The 22377-nt window shown below is 46.1% G+C and overlaps 2 protein-coding genes across 3 annotated transcripts; one reads left to right on the top strand and one right to left on the bottom strand.

The window, feature by feature from the left end:
• Positions 1–990: 990 nt before the first annotated feature.
• LOC119389856 (peroxisomal membrane protein PEX14) lies at positions 991–9823 on the bottom strand. 2 transcript variants are annotated; one of them, XM_037657258.2, is made up of 9 exons: positions 9529–9823; positions 9335–9418; positions 9151–9235; positions 8594–8737; positions 7650–7738; positions 5439–5612; positions 4822–4904; positions 2215–2323; positions 991–1264 (listed from the first exon to the last, which is right to left on the bottom strand). In XM_037657258.2, the coding sequence occupies exons 1-9, from the start codon at positions 9601–9603 to the stop codon at positions 1157–1159; spliced, it is 951 nt and encodes a 316-aa protein (XP_037513186.1). In that variant the 5' UTR covers positions 9604–9823; the 3' UTR covers positions 991–1156. The 2 variants fall into 2 exon arrangements, with proteins under 2 accessions (XP_037513186.1, XP_037513185.1); XM_037657257.2 differs by having other exon boundaries at positions 1081–1264; positions 4822–4907.
• Positions 9824–10089: 266 nt separating this feature from the next.
• Positions 10090–22237, top strand: LOC119389855 (uncharacterized). The gene is made up of 4 exons (XM_037657256.2): positions 10090–10289; positions 10897–10990; positions 16157–16330; positions 20065–22237. Exons 1-4 carry the CDS (start codon positions 10278–10280, stop codon positions 21000–21002), a joined length of 1218 nt encoding a protein of 405 aa, XP_037513184.1. The 5' UTR covers positions 10090–10277; the 3' UTR covers positions 21003–22237.
• Positions 22238–22377: the final 140 nt, after the last annotated feature.

The following is a 22377-nucleotide window of genomic DNA, read 5'->3' as shown; positions in this document are numbered from 1 at the left end:
AGCACCGGCATGGCTCAGAGGTTGAATACTGGGCTCCCACGCAGAGGGCCCAGGTTCGAACCTCGTTCCATCCTGGAATTTTTTTCTTATTTAGTTTTTTTTCTTATTTCGAGCGATACTGGTTACGGACACCGGCGGCGGCGGCGGCGGACAACTACGGCGCCAAAAACGGCCGGAGAAATGATCTCATAACAGCTTTCGCTGTAAAACAAAAAATAGAAGACTACAGAAACAAGGGGGCGGGGCTTGCCATCTGAGTGTGCCGTGATCCCTCCCCTCCAGAACACTGCAGAATGCAGGGTAGGAACGCCGCTTGCAGGTACTGGCTGAGCCAAACAGTGCCTCCGTTGACGATGGCTCCGGCTACCACACCTGGTGGCGTGGTAACAGAACAATTCAATTCTAATGCAATAGCATTAAAGAGCTCGTGTCGTAGAAAATGTGTTGTTGGCATCGGTGTTGCCGGTATTGGTTGTGAGCGACAAAGCGGCAGTGTCTGTAAGCAAATAATCCCAATAGATGAACAGGACGAAAGGTCAGGGTTCGAGCTGGAATCGAACCTAATCTGGGCCACATATGCCAACAGCGGTGGAAGTGACTCACTGCTGCCTCCTATCACGTGGTTGTGTGTTGCTTGCTCTAAGCCATCGTTCTGGTGGTAGCGCAGATGTTTTAGGGCATTATATATGTTTGTGAGCCGTAGGCCCATTAACCCGCGTTCTAGACAAAGCTTAAAAGCGTCCTTTAACTCTTTTTTTTCTAACCTCCTCCAATAGCTATAAATTTCGAGAATTCTCCGGAAGGACACTTCCTGGGTGATGCCCTACCACTTCCAGTGCACAAGTGAAAATTGTGATGTTTAATGAACATCCAGTTTCACGCTCTCAAACTTTTAACGAGGTGTGCACACAGAATGCTCCTTCTTCACCATACTTTGCAACCGACCGGCAACCCTGCATCACAGGTGACAAAGAACAGCAACTATGCATGTCAAAACGTGCTGCCAGTTTATTTATTGCCAAGAGATGCCGCACATGTCAGCCTCCAATCAACCCGTACAGTATACATTGAGTGAGGTCATTAATAAACGATTCCTGTATCGAATTGCATAGCCAGATGCACATACTTCGATTGTATAGCGTTAAAAACATTATCATCAAGCCAAGCCTGTTGGCCTATTATGGAGCACCTCCTCTTTTCTTGATTCCATGGGTTCCTTTGCGCTTTTTGAACTTTGTTCCTCGCTCTCTTCGGATTCGCTGGACTGCAAAATGAGAGAGAAGTCGACCATTCATTGTCTTCACATAAGACAAGTGATAACACAGGCAAAAGATAGCATAGAGATGATAACACTTCTACACTTTAATTGTATACCATCGGTAGCATCGGCTTTTCATTCCGCAGGGCACCCATGTTGTATCAAGATCTCACGGAGAACCTAATGTAAAATTCTTGCATGTGTTTACAATTGGTGCAGAAACCACAGAAAACTAGAGAAACACCTTTTCCTCACGTAAGGTCATGGACTACACATTCAGAATCGGAATAAAGCTTGTTAGTGCAAAGGTATGTTACAGTGTAATGATACACAGGAGGTGGACCTGAAGTCGACTATGAGGGATATCCTGCACAATGTAATAATGTATTTACCTACAATAATGTAAAGACTTGTACAGCAGAAGACATAAAGTCAGTTTGCCTGGAAGGCCCAACAGCTCTGTTACACAACTACCAAAGTAACATGTGCAGTTTTAACAATCAAATAATTGCAGTACGCATTTGCTTACCAGCTAAATTAACGAGGATGGTGTGCGTGCACTGGCAACGTGAAATGGATATCACTCGATGGCAGCAAAGACTCACTGTTGCAACATTGGCAAGAGCAGGAGGGAACGAATGCTTTGTGTTGTTCATTTGCTTCAACACGTCTCCGAAACTGCCGCACTTACATATGTCACCTTCCTGCTATTATCATCACAGACTGTCAGTATTGTGAGTCAAACGAACACACTTCAAGTGTGCATGCAACATAAAGCACAATAAGTTAAAATAACGTTTTGTATAGATGCAACTGCATAATGAACATAAGGCACAAATTATCGAGAAGAAATATAAACAATTAAAGCAACTACAAGAATGCACCTGAGCTAATGGCACCAACCAGGACACCAGCATCGGCTACAACTGAAACACTGTTGCCATGTGGTCACTCACCTCAGAAGCGGCACCGTTTTCTGCCTTTTCAGCACCGTTGCTGGAGAGTTGCCAGGTGGGAATGCTAGGCACAGGGGGAGTCACTTTTGGCGCGCTCGGAAACTGATTCCTGCAAATTGGACGTTACGGGAGGGGACAAAAGAACGACAAAAGCCTACTCAACAGTTGCTCTCCCGAACGACACACAAATTGGCATTAGGTCACTCTAGATTGGCAAGCGCATTCTCTCGAAATGTTTATGCACCTGCAGTTCTCTGGTGGGAAAACATTGATTATTACATTATACAACACGATTCCTTTGTAGAATTTCACATCAATACCGCAAGAGCTGTAACATAAGAATGTTGCCACATATTGCACAGCATCTGCAAGTTTTGGGGTAATTTCTGAGCAAGAAGAGCTGTCGGAAGTTGCTGTGCAAGGTACCCATTCACTTTCTAAAGCGATGCGCTCCTTTTCCTTTGAAAACAATCACCTAGGCTTGACTAGATCCTGGAAAAAGTCTGAGCCACTGCACAAAAATCAGGGCGGCTTAACAAAACCCTTCCATTTTCACACCTTTTAAAAGGAATGGCGAGTCTCAACAACCGATAAGATCAACTTAACTGCAATTCTGGTAAGGTAATCTGCTGACCTAGCTCAATCTAACATTTATCTTTGGTATCCTTGTCTCTGGTGCTTAAAGATTGTGTGGTTGGGGCATATTTATTAGGAAACTTCAGTGTGATTAGGCACGCACAAAACTCTTGATAATTAGGACAACCACAAGCCTCTCAAGCACTCACATAATTTGTTAACTTTAAGCATATCTGTCCCATCACCAGAGTTCCCATAACATCAAACAGATGTGTAGTTGCAAGCCAACATTATGCCACATAGAGTGAATGGGAACAAGCAAAGCAAAGCAACACGGTGCAAGACGACACACAGCTGGTAATATCAATGACTTTTGTTTGACCTTCTGCGTCCCTGTCATTAGTATTTACGATGAACCAACCCACCCGTGAGAAAGCGCTGGCCGCGTCACCTGCCAATTGCATCCCATCACTCAGACTCAGGGTTCTAATCACCTAACCAAAGTTTATCACTTCTCCTTCTCAGTCCTTAAAGCTTTTCTCCAACACCATCTGTCCACCCTCTTACATAGGTGCCAAGAACGGAAATGTTTTGCTCCTACACAATATCCAGCTAAGCCATATGAGTGATGAACCAAGTGTCGGGCAGCTCTGAAAAACATACCCAGGTTTTTCTACTTTGATTTCCATATGCTTGAAGCAAAACTTGCAAAGGAGGCTCGCAGTTGTTGCCTTGCATGGAGGTTATGCACAGCATCGAGGGCAAGGTCACATTGCTCTTGCAGTCACACTAATGATTTCCTTTTGCATTTCACCACAGCAGACTCGTAAATGGACAGTTGCAGAGAGAGGACCGAAACCTTTCACGAACAACCTAGCCACTTCCACAGTAAAAAACATTAAGGTGACAACAAGCACACCATTTGTCTGCCAAGGAGGCTTCTCAAGATGAATGCGCACATTCTGCTGCCTGTTTTCGTCAACCCTTCCATAGCCCTCTTCTTCCTCCACTTTCCTTCTGTGCAGAGTAGCAGGCCAGAAGACTTTACCCTCAGGTCGACCTCTCTGCTTTTCCCCAAATAAATCCTCCCTCCCTCTCACTGTGGCACAGGCCACAACTTAAAGGCATTTGACGCACACGTACAATGTAACATGCTGAGTTTCCCTTTAAAATTTGACACTAAATCAGAGTGTGAATCAAGATTCATAGCCGGTGCCTTATTCATCACATCACGTTGCTTTTTGTTCAAGAACACAGCCCTTCATTCTTCTTTGTAATCAGCTGCAGATGGCACATAAGGGCTAGTACGAGGCATATAATTAAAGGTGTGCATAAGGAACTTCGGTTATTGCTGGACAAAAAAAGTGGAGGTGGGGGGATTATGTAGAATTTCAGGTGATGAGAGCAAGCAAGATCAGAAGAAAATGAAACGTGGCTGTGGTTTCTTTCAGGGTGCTATGTAGTATCTTGACTTCAGCAGCACCAGTACAGTTCAATTTCACCTTCTCGATACACCTTCCTGCACCCCAATATAGACCATGATTCCATTCCTCCCTAAATTAAATACATTCATTCATTCATGTCTCTTCACTTTTCAGCCTAAGAAACAGATCTTCCCACTGCAAGCATAGTTGTGCTGCTTCCCAGTGCAAGCATAACCTGTGCTGCACCAAAACTTTCTCCGGGCCTTTTCTCAAAGACAAACTTGCCGTCTATCCTAACAACTGCAGCACACCCGGGCTTCTCTCAGGCCAGATACCTTATGTAGTAATGCTCGAGTTTGCAGGTCCCACAAGTGTTCAGGAGTTGCGCCTCTCTCATTCCAGCATGCAACAGGTCATGCGAAACCATGAGCAACACGTCACGTGACATTTCACAGAACTCTACCAGGATTTCAGTTCCAAGACTAGCTTGAGCACAGACCATCTTCCACCAGAAGCGAATTGCAGCGCAAAGCCCTGACCAGCCAAAGCTAGGACACACACCAGTCAGAAAGCTCCTCAATACACGCCTGCTGCCTTCAGCACCCACCTGCTCAGCAGCAAAGCCTTGACCGACAAGACCTCGGATTTGAGCTCCGAGATGGTACGATCCTGTTTCGCAGAGTCCAGGGCCTCCTGAGACAATTGCGGGGCAGCGTCTTAATTCGCAGTTAACTTGGAACTACTCGTACAAGTCTAGTGTACTGCCAGTGGATGTAAAGGAAATGCTAATTTATAGTTAACTGTCAGTGTATACTATCATTCAAAGTACTAGTTACAGTATGCTCCTGCCAGGTACGTATTAATGATGTTCTACGATACACAGCAGACAAGCAGCACATATGTTGTCAGTGAGTGCTAATTGTTCATTATGCATACCCAAATCACCCCGGATACTATGATTAGGACAAGTACTGCTGACAATGTTTTTAAAGCGTTTCTTTGTGTCAGCACCGTGCACAGTCACTGAACTTCTTCCACAATTTTTTTTTTCTGCTAGAGCTGGTACCACAGAGTTCAGGAAACGAAAAGAAAGCTGAATGACAAGAACGCCACAAAATCGGCTGGCGTAAGGCCGCCATGACAAGTCCGAAACAAAAGAAGTGTTGTGTTTGTGCTGCTTGGAGTCGGTTTAACAAAGTGAAATTGCATACAAGTCAAACTCACAGCTGGCTTACGGAGCCTCCTATCTTCAGCAACAGCCGACTCGAGAGATGCAACTGCCTCCCTCAGTTGCTGGATGGCTTCGGTGAGGGCACCGATTTGTTCCTGGACTTGAGACAGCCGGTCCGGTTTGGATCTTGGACCATCCCAGCCTCTCAGGTATGGCTCTATATACCTCTGTAGCAGGTAAGACAATGCCTTTTATGACAACTCCACGTTTTCCTTGACATACGCATAATGAGATGAAAGCATTATGGTAGTGATACGGTCCTCTTACATACAACCACCAAATTGTACTATTACTAGTGTGGGAAAGCAACACGGCATTGAAATTAATGTACCCAAAAACTGCAACAACGTGGCATACTCAAAGCAGGTGCATCGTAAACATAGCAATGTGCGTTGTTGACTAAAATGGACACGACCGTGCAGCTCGTGAGAAGAAGGTAACAGTGCGTCTTGCATAAGAGTTAAAGGGACACTAAAGGCAAATAAAAATTTATGTTAGAGTGAAAGCCCAATGTATGACAACTTCTAAAACGGCAATATTATCAACAGCAGTGCCCTACTTACCGAGAAATTAAGCTAAATGTATCACATGACGAGCGCCACGAGTGGGACATTTTCGAAGTGATCCCGATGACGTAGGGAAGTCGGCCTACAATAAATCACTAGTAATCAAACTAGCAGCAGTAAAAAAAGAACATTCCGAGCATCAAAAGACGTAATAAAATGCTGTTTGTTCGTTTCCGCTTGATTCATGGAAAACAAAACCTCCGTGGCGTTGCCATGGGGAACGGCGCGCGTGGTTCAAAGGTTCCATTTTCGTCGAGCTGTGCCTCGACCGTCTCAGTGGTAGTTTCGGGATTGCGTACTGCCGTGCGTGTTTTGCGCGCTCGTGAAGGTCGCTCTGACAAAAAGTTCGACAAAATGCCGCATGCGTGAGATATTGCCGGATGCCCGAATGGTGCACAACGCCAGTGCTGCAGCAAGGAAACCGGTGTGTCTTTTCACTGGGTGCCGCGGAATGAACCCTTACGCTCGAAGTGGCTTAGTGTCATGCCATTGCGCCAGTGTGCTAAACAGTCAAAACCTCTGCGTGTGTGCTCGCTGCACTTTCGTACTGAGGATTACGAGACCAACCGCAACTTGGTGACGGCTTTGAATGTGCCCATCCGAGCAAGTCTTTGCCGCAGCGCCGTTGTTGCTACTGTGGGTCCCGCTACTTCCGCTCGGCTGCTACTAGTGTCGGCGGCCGCGCAGTAAAAGCGGGCAACGTTGGGCATGGCAGCAGTGACGTATGAGAGTCGTATTTTCAGGCGGGAGATTTGAAGCGCGCTAACGCGATGCGGACCACTAAAAACGTGATTTTAGTTCAAAATAAGCACTTCCTTTGCACAAAAGCGGCGCTACGAGGTTCCTGGACCGCTATTTCAACAATCAACGTCGACTTAATATTTGCCTTTAGTGTCCCTTTAAAGGCCAACTCCGGCGATTTTTTGGCCATGTCAAAGTAATGGTGCTTTTATGTTCCTGAGACGTTCCTGTTACGGGCCCGATAGCAGAAATACTCGGTAAATTGGAGAATAATTTTAAATAAGCAAAAAAGCGCAACACCGAAACCGAAACCCAACCGAGTGTACTGTCTACGTATGACGTAGATGTTGTTACGAATGAACCGGAAGTCGTGCAAGGCATGCCGGTCACGCCGGCGCAGAGTATGAAAACTGTGACAGCCGGGACGACCAGCGAAGCGCCGGCCAAACCAACGCTGTCTGTCGCCTTGTGCACAGCAGACGCTCGCTGTAGCGGCCGAAGCGCCGAAGTTAGCGGTGCCCTTGGCTGCGTCACTTCCGCCGCCTTCCCAATACTGACGTCACAGACGCAATGTTGCCAATAATTGTGGGAAGCCAAGAGGGCGTTTGCAGACAATCTTTAAAATTTATTTGCAAACAATCTGCGCATGTCTCAAGGCTGTAATTTGGCATAAATGACGGAAACGTGCAAAGGAACGTACCCAGCGAATTTCATTGAGGTCCATCGACCTCGAAAAATCGCCAGAGTTGGCCTTTAAGTACAGGAGATGATAATGCTACGTAAAAAGCAGTGCAAATAATGCCAACATCGAGAACAAAGTACACCAACATTCGTGGCCAGCGTGCAAGCACAAACTCGAAATTAAAGGGATAAAACATTCAGAGGAGGCCTCGTTACCTTGTACATGTAGTAAGCGCCATAGGAGGCAACCCCAACTATCACGATCGACGAAGAAACATGGCTCAGGTGGGACCAGATAGAGTATTCTGAAATCAGAAGCGTCCACAATCACCTCAGGTAAGTGTGTAATGTGCAAGTGTATCCATGCATTTAATTTTTCAAGGCAGCAAAAAGGTATCCAACTAAGCCCCTAGTTGCACCCTAATATGCAAACAAGGTGCAATACGTGCGAAGTCACGCCACCAAACCCCGCGCTGGGTTCTGCCTCTCTCGGTGCTCTCTGAAACTGTGACTGGCTGCCGTAAGAATGTCTCCAAATAATTAACCTTTGCACGCTCGAGCAAACAAGGTTTCCAGCTGTGATAAGTGGGTTGTTAGCTACTTATTGCAACAGAAAAATGCGGCCACCATGGCCTGGCATTGAACCTGCGTCCTTGAGCTCAGCAGCAGAACACCTTGGCTGCTAGACTAGAATAGTGGGCAAGCAAAAGTTTATAGCTCACGCAAGTGCACGCCAGGTGACCTCTCTACAAAATTTCCTGTCCATCAGCTGCTGTAGCGAGCAGCACCAAGGTGGAAAAGTGTTCGCAGGGTGAAGATCATAGACAGACCTCATAACCTTAGATAAAACACTGGCAAGCCTTAGGGCGTAATGTATATATTACTATACCAGCTTCACTAACGAGCAGGGGTTGTATGCATCATGACATTATAATGCTGAAGGTTGTCATGTAGTTGCAGTACCTCGTGACATTTCTGCACTTGATCCAGTGCAATTGGCCTGCTATGGTACTACATCGGGCAGCAGCCAACTAAACGTGCTGGAGCAAGTTTCAGAACATTGCATATCTCAGCACCTGCACGACCACCTTCTGCACCTTCACATGCAGTGTGCAGTCATGTCGTGTGCAATGAAGGAAAACAGATAAACAATGCATCACCTGGCTGTAACAAATGAGGTGGTGGAGGTGGAGGTAGCTGGGGTGGCGACGAAGGGTAGGGGACCAGCCCATGCTGGGCTACAGTGTTTGGTTTCCCAATCCTCGCCCTTTCTATGGCCTCATCGATTTCCTCAGCTGTCAAACCTGCATGCACACCATGTCAAAAGCCAGGTTTTAAAGTATGCATATAACAAATCTTAAAAAATACATCTTCGCAAAAATACGCACCCATCGTGTGAGATCTTTATGTACTTTCATGATAACTTAATTAGCGAACGAAAACGGCAAATACCTACATGCGTAATCAACACCAACAATCTTGATACAATGTTACCAGGGTCCGATATTGTTCTCTTTTTAAGTCAGACAAATGTACTCCTCCATATCGTGAAGACCTAAAGCACGGACTTCGATAAACTAAGGTACTAAATATACTAAATGTACACGGCTTCATATAGGTCAACGGCAATCAACAACATTCTAGTTTCAAGTAGCGCGGTGCACTCCGATGCCACATGAGTGTTTTCAGTCGAAGAGGTTATTAAATCACCGCGCACCTTTCTTGAGCAAGAAGGCTCGTTTCTGCGAAAGCGGACTGCCTTGAACGCGCGGGTTTTCAAGGAAGTTCACGGCAGTGGCGATCTGCGAGAGGCGGAGGAAAAAAAGAAGCCAGGACAGTCGTCGATCACGAACATGGGGTACGCTGTAAAACGCAAACAATTGAGCCTTTATGCCACTCACAAGGTTTTCCCTCGGCATTTGAGGAAGCGGTGTTGTGACTTCACTTTTGTCGTCGGCACTAGTGCAAGCTTCCTCCAACGCGTCCTGCAAACGGGACAGAAAGACGACGTCATCGTATAAAATGCGCCATAGTCAAATCATACGAGCCCGGAAGGAAGGAAGGCGAGAACGCCACGACGTGAAATGGTTCTCACAGTAGACGAAGGAATACCACTGCTCACAACTTCGTTGCCAGTTGTAGGTGTGTCGGAAGGATCCGAATCTGCCATTTCACCTCGGTGGTCCAAAGTAGTGAATCAAAAGCTGCTGGTGCACTTTGAAGGCAAATGGGATCCGTCGGTCGTATCAATGCGTTGAAGACTGCGCGGCAGATTTCGTACACCTTACCACTCAGCACGCATGTTGAAAACAAATCAAGCGAACACACGCAAGACACATCGCAAAAATCCACGCCAAACGAAGCTGTCGAACGTCGTCACACACACACCGCACCACTACAGAAAAAATAAAATAAAATAAAGCGAAAACCAGGAAAAGAAGCAACACGCATGCGGGAATCAGTCCGCGACTGCCGTGCCTCCTACACGGATAGATACAGCGGCGATTTTTAACGCTTTAGAGAAAAATCGTTTAATCGATGTCGTAAGGGTGTTTTGTAATAAAAATAAACGCCTTGGCTTGAGCTTACGGGGCAACGACACCGCGGTTTAGGGAGGAAAAAAAAAAGGTGAAACAATAACGCCAAAACGAAACAAAAACAGTGCAGCCCCAGCAGGTTTCACAAAGCAAACAAGCCAAGCGAGGCGGATGGTGTGGGAGTCAAAGGGCTGCTGCTGCTGCTGTGCATCTTTTTGGCTGGAATATCCACCGCGAAATGGCGAGGGATCAGCGGAAGGCGGGCAAACCTTGCGGCTGGAATTAGCCCGCCGGCGAGTCGACTAGAATGACTACAGAGGTGAGCTGACCCGGTTTCTCGCTAGTGCGGCTACGGGGAAAGCGCCAAGGGGGAAGCACCACAAAAAAAGACCTCTCCCGACAGATGTCAAACGAGACCACGTTAGGCTTCGTCCGTCCACTTTCTGGTAGAAATAGAGGAATCGGGAAAGCCTCTAGCGCCTATCCCGCGACTGGCCGAGCTCGCAGGACGTAGGGATGGGCCACGCGAAGTGGTCGATGAACGCTGGGGCCGCCCGATCCCAGTTGTCCTAGTTTGCCCTCTGGAGCCCACCTCTGCTTTTGATGCGCCGTGCAACCGGCGTTGCAACGCGCGATAGTCTCCCATTTTCGGGCTTTATTCACCTCGGATCGTAGCTGCGCTCTCGTTTAGAGCTACACGCGCACGAGTGATGCCTCCGCGAGGTCAGAAGCAGCCGATAAAACGAACCATACCTCCGTGTCCGCAGTCGTGACGCATAGTAACGTACAGCGAGCAAAAGCGCCTGAACGTATTCCAGCGCTGCTGCAGTCAAATCGCGCCGTCTCTAACGATTGATTACAGCCGGGAATTAGAGATACAGTGCAAAGTATTTAATCTGGCTCTCTCCGTTTGCGTTCGTTTGCAGGATTTGGCAGGTAAACCGCACAAAGTGTGGAGCTGTGACAGACAAACCAGAAAGTGTGTCGTCGCATCGTCTCTGGATGAACTTCGAACGAAAGGTTAGTTTTGCGGTTTTACGATTGTTGGGTAGAGTTAACGTAAGTATAAGTGCACTGTTTTATGTGACCACATTCGTATTGCTCTATCGCCTGTGACGCGATTTGTACGAGAGTCGAAACTGCAGTTTCGCTAGGCCAGTACACTCTAGTTTCGCCTTACTCTTTTTGGCACCGCTGCGTGCCTTCAAGTCATTTCAGGTGACTGGAGAAATCTTGCGATGTTTTGGTCAATTCCGCACAGATAAAGCGTGCGGCAAGCCATTTTAGCATATTTCTGACTTGTGGTACGTTGGAAATTTGCATCGCTAATTCGTGATAACTTGATCAAGGCAGCCAAGTCGCTTCCATTAACACCAACCCGCCATTCCATTCCATCAACGCCTAAAGTAGATATACATATATACGGAAAAAGAACAAAGCCTCATCTTATGTAATCGACATTTGCAATTTTAAATTATGCACATAACTTCTGTGTCCATTACAATCATTCCTGCCCATACGATGGTCGTAAACGTCAGCGACTAATACATTCCATCACGAAAACTTGCTTCTGTAGTTGATATTCTGTGGTCCACCTGAATATTTTGATTTCAATCATGATATAATCACATCCGGATTTTATGTTCCTTTAAGTTTTCAGTCTTTGTTATACAATTGAGCAAAAATTGGCGCTTGGTCACATCGGTTCTAGCATACACTTTGAAATACACCGAGTGGCTTGCACTTATTGTAGGTCTCTTACGTGTCATTTTCAGAATAATGTGCTATTTTTGCTGACAAGGTGCTGGAACCGTACATCCATCGGCAAAATAAGTTGGGACGTGCGAGCGACGACCGCAATCAGATAAAACTGCATCGCCGCGCCATCTGACATGGAGAGTGTGCATGCGCGTCCTTTCAATTTCGCATCCATATCTTTTTACTCGCTTGCAGCGAACCAGGTGATTATATGTAGCGTTTTGCGCTAGGCGTAGTTGTTTTTTCTTCAATCCGTGACACGCTCAGTTCGACGGGGGCATGGTGGCAGTGAAGTGTTTGTGGCTCGCTTCACAGACAATGCAGAGCAGCCGAACTTTTCGCTTAACTCGTTGATGTTAAAAGCTCCTTTTGCAGAAATTCCAGTGTCGGTGTCTACTTAAGCATCGTTGGTAGTGTGCGAAAAATCGGCGCGTTCTGCGTGGCAAAAATGTGTTCAATGTTACGTGCACAGGCTTTTTTTTCCTTACGGCACATTGAGGCTAATTATGGAGAAGGCGACGCCAACAAGGCCCGATCAGGTTAGAGTGTCCTACTCTTGGAGGCGAAGCTCAAGCGTCCTTCTAGTTTTATCGTGGTTCGAAGAGCTCACGATTACGGTACAGAGAAGCAGGGAACTTCTACTCATTGATGAACACGCTATGTTCTTTTGAGCTGTCACTAATCTTTTTTGAGTTCATCACTGCTGCCACGTGTTTTTGTAACTTTCTGCAGCCACGCGGAACGCGTTGTGATTTACATGCTCTATAGAGGATATCGCAAGCTCTGAAGAAGCGTGATCACAGCAAATAATTCCAAAGATATGCATTGTTTGGTATCCTGTCCGAAAACTTGCCGATCAGTGTCTGAGTATGACCACGTGGTGCAATGGTTTCACTGTTTTTAATGACAACTCAATGCGGCATAGGTTGTAAGTTTCGCCATTGCTATTTTTCGCTCGCCCTCAGGTGCTTTCCTTTTTTCTTCTTTCAAGGCTAACCCACGACTTTGCTGATTACAGTGAGCGTTTTTTTTTTTTTTCTAGTCCGTTCACCTATTTTGTTGCATGTGCAAGGTGATCTGCCTTCCTCTTGTTATATTATGTTAATAAACTGAATCATTCTTTCGGCTCAACGCCTTTTCATATTCGGTGCCCTCGTTCGTGTTTCAGTATCGCATGGTATGCTTCAACTAAAACGAACGTACAGAGAAGTAATGATATGTGTGGCACGGGTTTGCCACTGAGACAAGATATGCTGTCTCTTTAATCAGGGCATAGCGAGCCACGTACACTTCACCGCCATCGTGCCCCGTCGAATTGAGCGCGTCACGGATTGAAGAAAGAAAGCGACGCCTAGCGCAAAACGGTACATGTAATCGCTGGTCCGCTGCACGCGAGTAAAAAGATATGGCTGCGAGACTGAAAGGACGTGCACGCGCACTTTCCACGTCGGATGGTGCGGCGATGCAGTTTTATCTGATTGCGGTCGTCGCTCGCGCATCCCGACTTATTTTGCCGACGGGTGTACATAACTACACGTTCGTGTCTTTTCTTCTTTAATTCGGTGATTCGCGTGTTAACTCACGAGTCATTCACCCAACAACAAACTTTACGGTGCGAAAGATTTGTGAATGGGATGAATTCTCACCTATAGTTTGGGAGTACTTATATCCTCTAATTAAAAGCTTCAGTCAACAGTAGTTTTTGCGACTTACATTTTTTCTTTGAACTTGAAGCGTTGTACATCAACTGAAGACAAACTCGCATTTGCTTTGAGGGCTGTGTCCCATAAGCTTTTGTCGCCTGGCATAAGCTAAAGGGACACTAGATAGAAAAGCAATTTTTTGCATATTAGTAAATTACTCTTTCACGGTATCAAAAACACCACGCTTGCTGCGAGAAGACACTTGGTAGGCGAGTAAACACGCAGAAAGAAAGTGTGAGTGGTGACGCCACATTGAAGTTCCCGCGCCAATTTCCATGACGTCATAGATTTTGATGGCTTCTACTAGGACCTACGTTGTTCCTAATCGGTAAAAATGAAGTACATTGTCCTCTGATGGGCCATAAACTTAACATACTGAATTTATACGGAAAAGCACTTTGATATCCGTGATATCACTATAGAAGATTTCGGGGGGAAGTTTAAAAGTGAAACTTCAGACTTTGATTTTCTCATCTATTAATAAACCTATGCTGGTGAAATTAACGACACTAGAATTTTCAGGGCATAATTTATCAGTCTAAACTTATTTATTGCTTCACTTTAGGTCCCTTTAGAGTGTGGTGATTCGTGTTTGAGCTCTTGAACTGCGCAATACTTTGGCAGTGACAGATTTGTAAAAAGTGAGGCGTGCCATTTTTCAACATTATCAAATTCATGTGAGAGGAATTATTCACCAGACTTCAAGTTGAAGAACTGCATTGAATACCATTCCCGGATTTGTGTGCAGGAATGAATTGGGAGGGCCAGAAATTGCTGCTGTACTTTGCAAATACCCATTATATTAACTTTGGGGGAGGAAAGAAAGTCAGCTAGAGCCAACATTTTAACCGAGAGACTTGTTTTTCTTGGGGGCCCTCGTGTCTTCTTTGTCCAATTGCGGTCTAGTGTATTTTTAGCACGCTACTTGAATTTACCATTTTGAAAGTAACAAAACAAAATGTCATTTGGCATACCTCCTAGATGTCATTTCTTGTAAATTTGGCCTCTGCATTCACGTGCTTTAGGCAAAAAAAAAAATAAATTAGATGCCTCTAGTCTTTCATTAGTAGACATGACAACATAATCTGGATTTGTATATCACATCTGGGTCCCTAGGCAATAGATGACCAACATACTGTGAGACCATTTCAGTGAAACAGACATGACATAAAAAGCAAAAGCAAGCGATGTACATTACCAAATGTGGAGGGGTGCTCATCTCATGACAGCCTGACTCTCGCGTCTCCTGAAATTCTGGTTCCCCGCATGCCATGCACACAAATACACATTGCACAAAGAAAATCGCACAGGCAATGTGCGAATTTGACAGTTACACAGTATAGTGACTACACCGTGTTGGGCGTAACATTGCTGGGCTACCTTGTTATTTATAAACTGATTCCACTGTGTATAAGATAATGCTTTGATTCTGTGCTCCTTTGTTTGGTTTATATACATCGTTTTAAGCATTCGAGCTGCTTTAAATGCCGCCACAGTGGCTGCTGACCCAGAAGACGAGGGTTTGACCCCTGCTGCATCTCATAGCCTGAGCTGCTCTGGGATGTTAAACCCCAAAACGGAACCAAGCTGTTTTATACATATATAAAATAATGATACTCTAGCTACTTGCATTTGCAACAACAACAAAAATTTGCATCGTATGTGTACAAAGGACATGTGCACGTCATATATTTAATGCAGCATTAGGTGCATGTCTTTTACTTTTCTGGGTGCAAATTATGACCTAATTATTACACAGGGGCGGGAGTGGCTGTAGATCTGAAGTGTGCTGTCACTAAGCACACGGAGTGACACATTTATAGGTCTATAGTGACCACATTGCGTACTGCTTGCGCGTGCAACAAAAACATGACATGTCAGCTCGTAATTATATGAACTTGTAGTGCCCCACAAAGCATTGTAGTTACGAAAAAGCTACTGGACTGCGAAAGGCGTGGGTTGAGAGTTCTACAACTTCACTTCTCGCAGAGCATTTCTTGCTACATATGAGGCGAGATACTATACAGTCAAACCCGGATATATTGAATTTGAATGGGATTGCAAGAAAGTTCTTTATATATAGGTAATTCAATATATAAAATATTTTATACGTCGAAAATATATTCAAGGGGATCTTACAACTGTTTCATACACACAATTATGTACGCATTCGACATTTCGACTGAGGATCTGGTGAAGGGCTCAGTTTATTCACAAAGCCTTTCAAAAATGATTCGTGGGAGTGTCGGCACAGTAATAACTGCATTTGCGGATGATGTACCTTCACTGTAAAAAGGTTCACCTGTATGTGTTTGCCAGGTTTAACGTTAGCACACTGAAACTGAAATTGCACGGCGCGTTTTTCGCAAGTGATAACGCAGTGCACGGCAAGCAGCTGCGGTTATATTTTCTTCCGAAGTGTTCGACCGAGGTGTGCAGAGCGCAACAGCCTCACGTAGCATTGGAAGAAATTAACCTTGCACGGCGCAACTCTGTGCACTGTCATTGATGGACACGCACGCGTATGCAATGTGCCGCAACTCCCGTGACAAGCATGCAGCTATGCGATTCTCTCTGGCGTGCATGTTGCAGTGACACCAGCGCACTTAAGCCGCACGTCATTCACACCATGCGGTTCCTGCCGCATGGTGCAACTATTGAGGATGGCACTGTTTTCGTGGTAGAGGTTCCCACATTTCAAAGGTCTTGTTCTGACACTTTCTAGGAGCTGCCAAGTTAGGATACAACAACCCGTTTGACTTGAAGGTCGTGCTCGAAGAAGATGGCACCGAAGTGGAAGATGAAAACTATTTCCAGCGAGCGGAGAGAGACACGGTATTCCTAATGCTCCAGCCAAACGAAAAATGGCTACCACCCGGAGTCGAGGCCCTGAGGGCAGGTGAGCATCTTGTGTGTGAGAGAGAGAACACTTGTCTTTTACTTTGCCGTGTTTAGTAGATGGAAACTTCGCTCACAGCTGGTGCTATTTGCTTGAAAACCCATGTTTCCTCTGTTCGCTCCGTATAAAAATTTTGTGGAGCCAGTCACGTTACTGCCATGCACTCTACGAACAGTTGCACACTTTGACGTGTCTTTTTGTCACATAACAAAAGCCGTCATCTGCAGAGTTACTTTATTTAACGCGATAGCATTCAAGAGCTCATTTCGCAGAAATACCAGTGTCGTGTGTCGGTGTCGTTGGTTGTGAGCGAAAAATCAGCGTTGTCTGTGAGCAATAATTCGAGATGGATGTAAATAATAAAATCTTCGGCTCGAATGGGGATCGAACCCAGGACTTCTGCGTGGCAAGCAGGTGTTCTACCACAGAGCCATGCCCATGCTTTAGACTATTTCGGAAAAAAAAACCTACACGAATGTCATGTAGTGCTAGGGGCGGGCGTCCTTAAAGGCCAACTCCGGCGATTTTTCGAGGTCGATGGATCTCAGTGAAATTCGCTGGGTATGTTCCTTTGCACGTTTCCGTCATTTATGCCAAATTACAGGCTTGAGACATGCGCAGATTGTTTGCAAATGAATTTTAAAGATTGTCTGCAAACGCCCTCCTAGCTTCCCACAATTATTGGCAACATTGCGTCTGTGACGTCAGTGTTGGCAAGGCGGCGGAAGTGACTCAGCCGAGGGCACCGCTAACTTCGGCGCTTAGGCCGCTACAGCGAGTGTCTGCTGTGCACAAGGCGACAGACAGCGTTGGTTTGGCCGGCGCTTCGCTGGTCGTCCCGGCTGTCACAGTTTTCATACTCTGCGCCGGCGTGACCGGCATGCCTTGCACGACTTCCGGTTCATTCGTAACAACGTCTACGTCATATGTAGACAGTACACTCGGTTGGGTTTTGGTTTCGGTGTTGCGCTTTTTTGCTTATTTAAAATTATTCTCCAATTTGCCGATTATTTCTGCTATCGGGCCCGTAACAGGAGCGTCTCAGGAACATAAAAGCACCATTACTTTGACATGGCCAAAAAATCGCCGGAGTTGGCCTTTAACGCATGCCAGAAACTTGGAATTGCACCAGGCATCAAAACATGTGAAACATGTGAATCAAAACATGCAACGAGTGGTTCGTTTAGAGGCTCACCAATCGCAAAGCGCACAGGTATAATTAGTCATCATTATCAGCAACAACATCAACAAAGTGTGCAGCTGCGCAGGTGTGCATGTTGCCTTACGGATGCTTAGTGAGCACGTTGCGACTGTACTTGAAGTAAGCACTCTAGGATCCTTTTGTCTCCTCGCGGCACAGTGGAGGTGTCTACTGAGAAAAGAAGCGAGGCTAGCGATTGAGAAGGCAATGCGAACGAGGCCCGATTACGCTATCGCGTAATCTTGAGGGCGAAGCTCAAGCCTCCTCCAAGTTTTTTTTCTTTTTATCTAACCATTTCATTTCCCACTCTTGCCTTACGCAATGAGTCAGTCTTTCAAATGATTAAAAATCACTGAGTAGGGAATGCTGCTGGAGCCAGTGTTTCAATGAAGACAAGTCCTCTCGTCGAAACGTTTGCTCCAGCACCATTCCCTGTTAAAGCATTTTTCGTCGCTTCAAGCCTCCATGCCTCCCCACGAAGTTCAATCTTTCAACAATAGCAGTAGTGTACTTATGTCAGTGACATGGGGCAAAAAAGACTGGCAAATCTAATAGATCTTTCAAAGCTATGACTCTGGGAAGGCGTTAGTTTACGAATAAATGACTTTCATATACTAGTCAATTCCTTTATGGTTGAGTGACAACTCCAGTTGTAGTTGTCACGTATAGTCAAATGATATAAACTGTCCTTTTCCGGAGCTTTTTAAAACTGCAGCGCACGGGAAAGCAGAGAACGAACCAGAAGGTTAATGTAGAAGGTCGCTGTGCTAAATAGAAGGTTGAATAGTTTGAGGTTTTCTGCATAGGAAGAAAACAAATAAAGAATATGTGGTACTGTGGGAAGCAAAAAAGGAAAATATGTAAACACAGCATGTAGTGCAAGCATGCATGCAAATGTTTTGTTTTTTTCAGACTTGTCTTTTCTATGTGCTGATTTTTAGGTCAATTGTTTAAGCATATAATGCCAATTGGGATAGCGCTCATTGCACTACTTCGCCTTCCATGCTGTCATCACATGACATGCAGTATTACCTGATGTGATGTGACATACATCACATTGCATATCATGTCACAGCTGAAACCCTTTTATGCTTGTCGCTTTTTCTTAATCTGTAATGCTAGTCATTATTAATGACAATGTCAATTTATTCAGGTTTATCCTTTAGCCTAAGAAGGGCAGTGTAAAGCACCCGTCTCACATCGGTATAATTCATCATACTTGAGGAAGTGCACGCATGGAATGTAAAAATATCAGGAAAAAAACTGAAGACTGAAATTGCTGGATTGCGGGTATTGTGACTTCTCCAGATTTCGCATTTGGGCTTTTTCTGTTTGTTGGCACGTTTATCTGGCTACGTTGTTAATAATCGGTTATTGACTTACGTATGTCTGCCCAAAGAGAATGACCAGAGGTGTTTGTTTGGTTGAGCGAATTGTGATTTTATATTCTGTTCAGCATTCCTCTTGTTTTTACACCCAGTCTTACAAAAAGTCTTTACTTGTTCCTGTGTTCACGTTTTCGGATCACACTTCAACTTTGTAGTAATTTTGCCACAAAGGAAATGCTTGCGCACAGCATGCAGTATTTTCCTGCATTTCAAAACATTTACCCAATTTTGCTATTTCTTTATCATGATTCTTTGCCCATATTTTGTGTGTGCACATTATATTTATTTTTAGCCTTTTTCTCTGTATGGCCTTGCTTCATGTTAAAAATGAAACGCTTGCTTTCTTGTTAAAATTTTTTGAACTTGTGCCAATAAAGTTCTGTTTTGGTTTTTGCTTTTCCTTTGTTGTTTTTCAAACATGTACACCTGTGTAATAGCCACCTTGAGAGCATGACATCATGGAAGTTTCCTTCTAGTAACAGGAAAATTGTCGAAAAAGAGGCAGCCCACTCCGCGCTTTTGAACACATTCTTGGAAAGGGAGCTGTTGGCTGCTTTTTTGACGCACGGCTCACAACTGGTTTACTGATTAATGTAGTTTCCTAAGATATGCCATTGCAAGACATGCTTGCTTTACTCACATTGTAGTATAAAAAAATTATGAGTGCTCTTAACTAATACCATGCATGTTACTAAAATACTGGGGGCAGATAATGATAGTAGCATTTCTTGAGCCAAGAAAGTGCACATATTTCTGGCTGTCCTGGTCAGTACGCTAGCTCCATGTTGCAATAACTGCTGTACTATCTGCAGTACAACAACCTGTCAATGTCAAATTGCAGTTGGTTGCACGTGTTCGCACCCATTGGTTTTTACTAGGATGCACAAAAAACATTCTATCGTTTCAGAGACAACGCTCTTCTTGAGACAGACAAATGAAAGTGCCCATGTGTGTGTGGATTCATGTTCATTGGTCTCAACAAGAGCACTGTTATTGAAACGATAATAGCCCACCAATACCTCCCAAACAAAGCCTGAACACTGCTCTGTTCATATTTGAATGACTGCAGATAGTACCTGTAGAATCCTGTTCCAATACCTCTTGGGTTGCTCTATTGCCCCTTGTCCCCACTTTCCCCACTTCAGCCATCACAGCAATACCACGCATCGTGTGCGACGCCATTGCCAGCCTGGAATTGATGGACCTGCAGCCCTCGTGGAAGATCATGGACAACAAAGGGCGCGTCACAGTCGTACTCCACTGGGACCAGCACGAAAAGTGTCAAGGGCGGCGCGGACCTGGCTCCGAGCCCGGTGGGGTGCTTCGCGTAGAGGTCTCCTCGCAGGAGGCGCAAGCCGCCGGAGCCATGGACGGAGGCGCCGTCGGCACTGTTCCGCGGACCCGGCTGACGCTAGAAGGCCTGGGACCCCGGCCCGAGTCACGCACGCTGCCTCCTCGAACGGGGTCGCGCGACTCGACGACGGCTGCCGTGCCCTCGTCGAACGGCAACAACGGGACGGGAAGCCCCGACCACAACCATGCAGAGTGCGACTTCCACTGCGCTGCGCTTCACGGATCTCACCAGATCCAGGTGAACAAGTCGGTGGCAACATCGCCCATACAGGAGTTCCCACCGCGCGGAGGCCCATTTCCCGGCACCTCGGGCATGCAGAGAATGGCACCTCCCCAACAGCCTCAGCCATCTACATCAGGCGGCAAAGGGCAGCACGTTCGCTTTCTGGAGGTCACGGAAGAGGCACGCATCCCGGCCGTTGACGATTCGGAGTCGGACACGGAGAACACTGCCTGCGAGGAAGAACAGCTAACGGAGCGTTACCTGCTCCTGGTAGACCAGCTCTCGCTAGAACAAGACCGGCATCTCACCGTCCGGGACATCGGCGTCATCCTCGAGAGACTTGGCTCGCGAATTGTTGATGTGGACCGGCTAGAGCGCGAGCGGGAGAGTGCCGACATTCACAATTGGACTATCAAGGCGACGCTGCGTGGCGAGGTGCTCAGGGAAATCGGAGTCATCTACAACGGACAGTATTATGGCATAATGGAACACCCCGGGTACTTTTGATAAGAGGTGTCAGTGCTTTTTGGTGTCTTTCCTTTCCTTTTTCGTTTTTCTTTTACGGCTCACGTAGAGGCCATATGCCAAATGAATTGCCACTGCCACTTTTGGGGGGGCACAAGAGAAGCCTTTGCTTGCCCAGTTAACGGCGGTGCTAAATCACTGCTCCCTTCGGGATGCCAGCCAAACACCATGGCATCGCACCGGGTTGCAGCAATGCACCGCTGGCTCCTTTGATGGGTCACATAAGCACAACTAGGTCAACATATGTAGTAGCAAGTGCCACCAGTGTTTAACTTCCCCCCATACTTTTCCTACCGTGGATTGAGACGTTGGCTCACTCTCAAGCGACGTTATTCCATTTCACTGCGTGTCATTTTCCTTTTTTTTTTTTCGCTCGATACCCAAAGAACTTTTCTAGAGACTGTGAAAATGGGGTCGTGTATGCTTTTTCACATTCGAGAGAGCCTTCTACCTTGTTTGTTTCTTTTCTTTTTATTTTGCACTCACTTATACAGCCAATTTTTTATACCTCTTATGCCCTTACGGGCTCTTGTTTTCTTTTGCTTGGTGCTAACATCAGCTCTTCCCCCCAACTTACATCAAAGGCTGTTTCGTCTCGTCACGTAGGCGGCAGGCCGCCCCTTTCCTCGACCCACAGACTGCATGAACCCTCCGTGAGACTTGGGCCCTTGGTGGTCCTCTAAATGGTTTAGGATCCAGGCCTTGCACATTCCCTGCTCAAGACTTTTTCTGCTGTCTCCTTTCGCCGCAGCAGCTTTCTCAAGCACTCCCCCACCCCTTCTCTCCCAGCGTGGCACCTACCGGCCCCTCCTGTCCCCAATACCTCCTCCTGACTGGTGTGCCGTGTTTGTGGCCTGACGGCTATGCCTGTCACATTTGGTGTCCGCCTGTGGTGTGGGTGTCTTCTTTTTGTTCCGTCGACCGTCTCTTTGAGTGCTCTGGACTTTTGTGCCGACTCACTGCCACTGCCTCGCGGCATATTAGTACGAGGCGTTGCTCCTATTTCGTCGGCTCGTTCCTCCAATCACCTTGGCAAAGTTCGCGCTGGCCCCGCCCCGACCGGTGCGGCGTGCCGGACAAGTTCTTTGCGTGTTGCAGGCACGGTGACCCGTCATTTTCCCCGCATACCATTCCTTCTCAATTCCTTTTGTACTGTGGCCGACCATGGCCAAGCTGGTGTCTCGACAAAGGCTAGCACTTTCAATGCATGAATTAATTGTATATATGTGTGTGCGTGCGTGTTTGTATATATGTGTGTGTATACGAGGGAGAGAAAAAAAAAGACAAATGATGAACATCACCTTTTGGACAGTACAACATTTTCACTGTTAAAACAACAAACATTTTACAATTATTG

This window comes from Rhipicephalus sanguineus, chromosome 4 (assembly GCF_013339695.2).
Source record: "Rhipicephalus sanguineus isolate Rsan-2018 chromosome 4, BIME_Rsan_1.4, whole genome shotgun sequence".
Lineage (NCBI taxonomy): Eukaryota > Metazoa > Arthropoda > Arachnida > Ixodida > Ixodidae > Rhipicephalus > Rhipicephalus sanguineus.
Note: the sequence above shows the minus strand (reverse complement) of the source record. Positions and strands in the feature narration are given on the sequence as shown.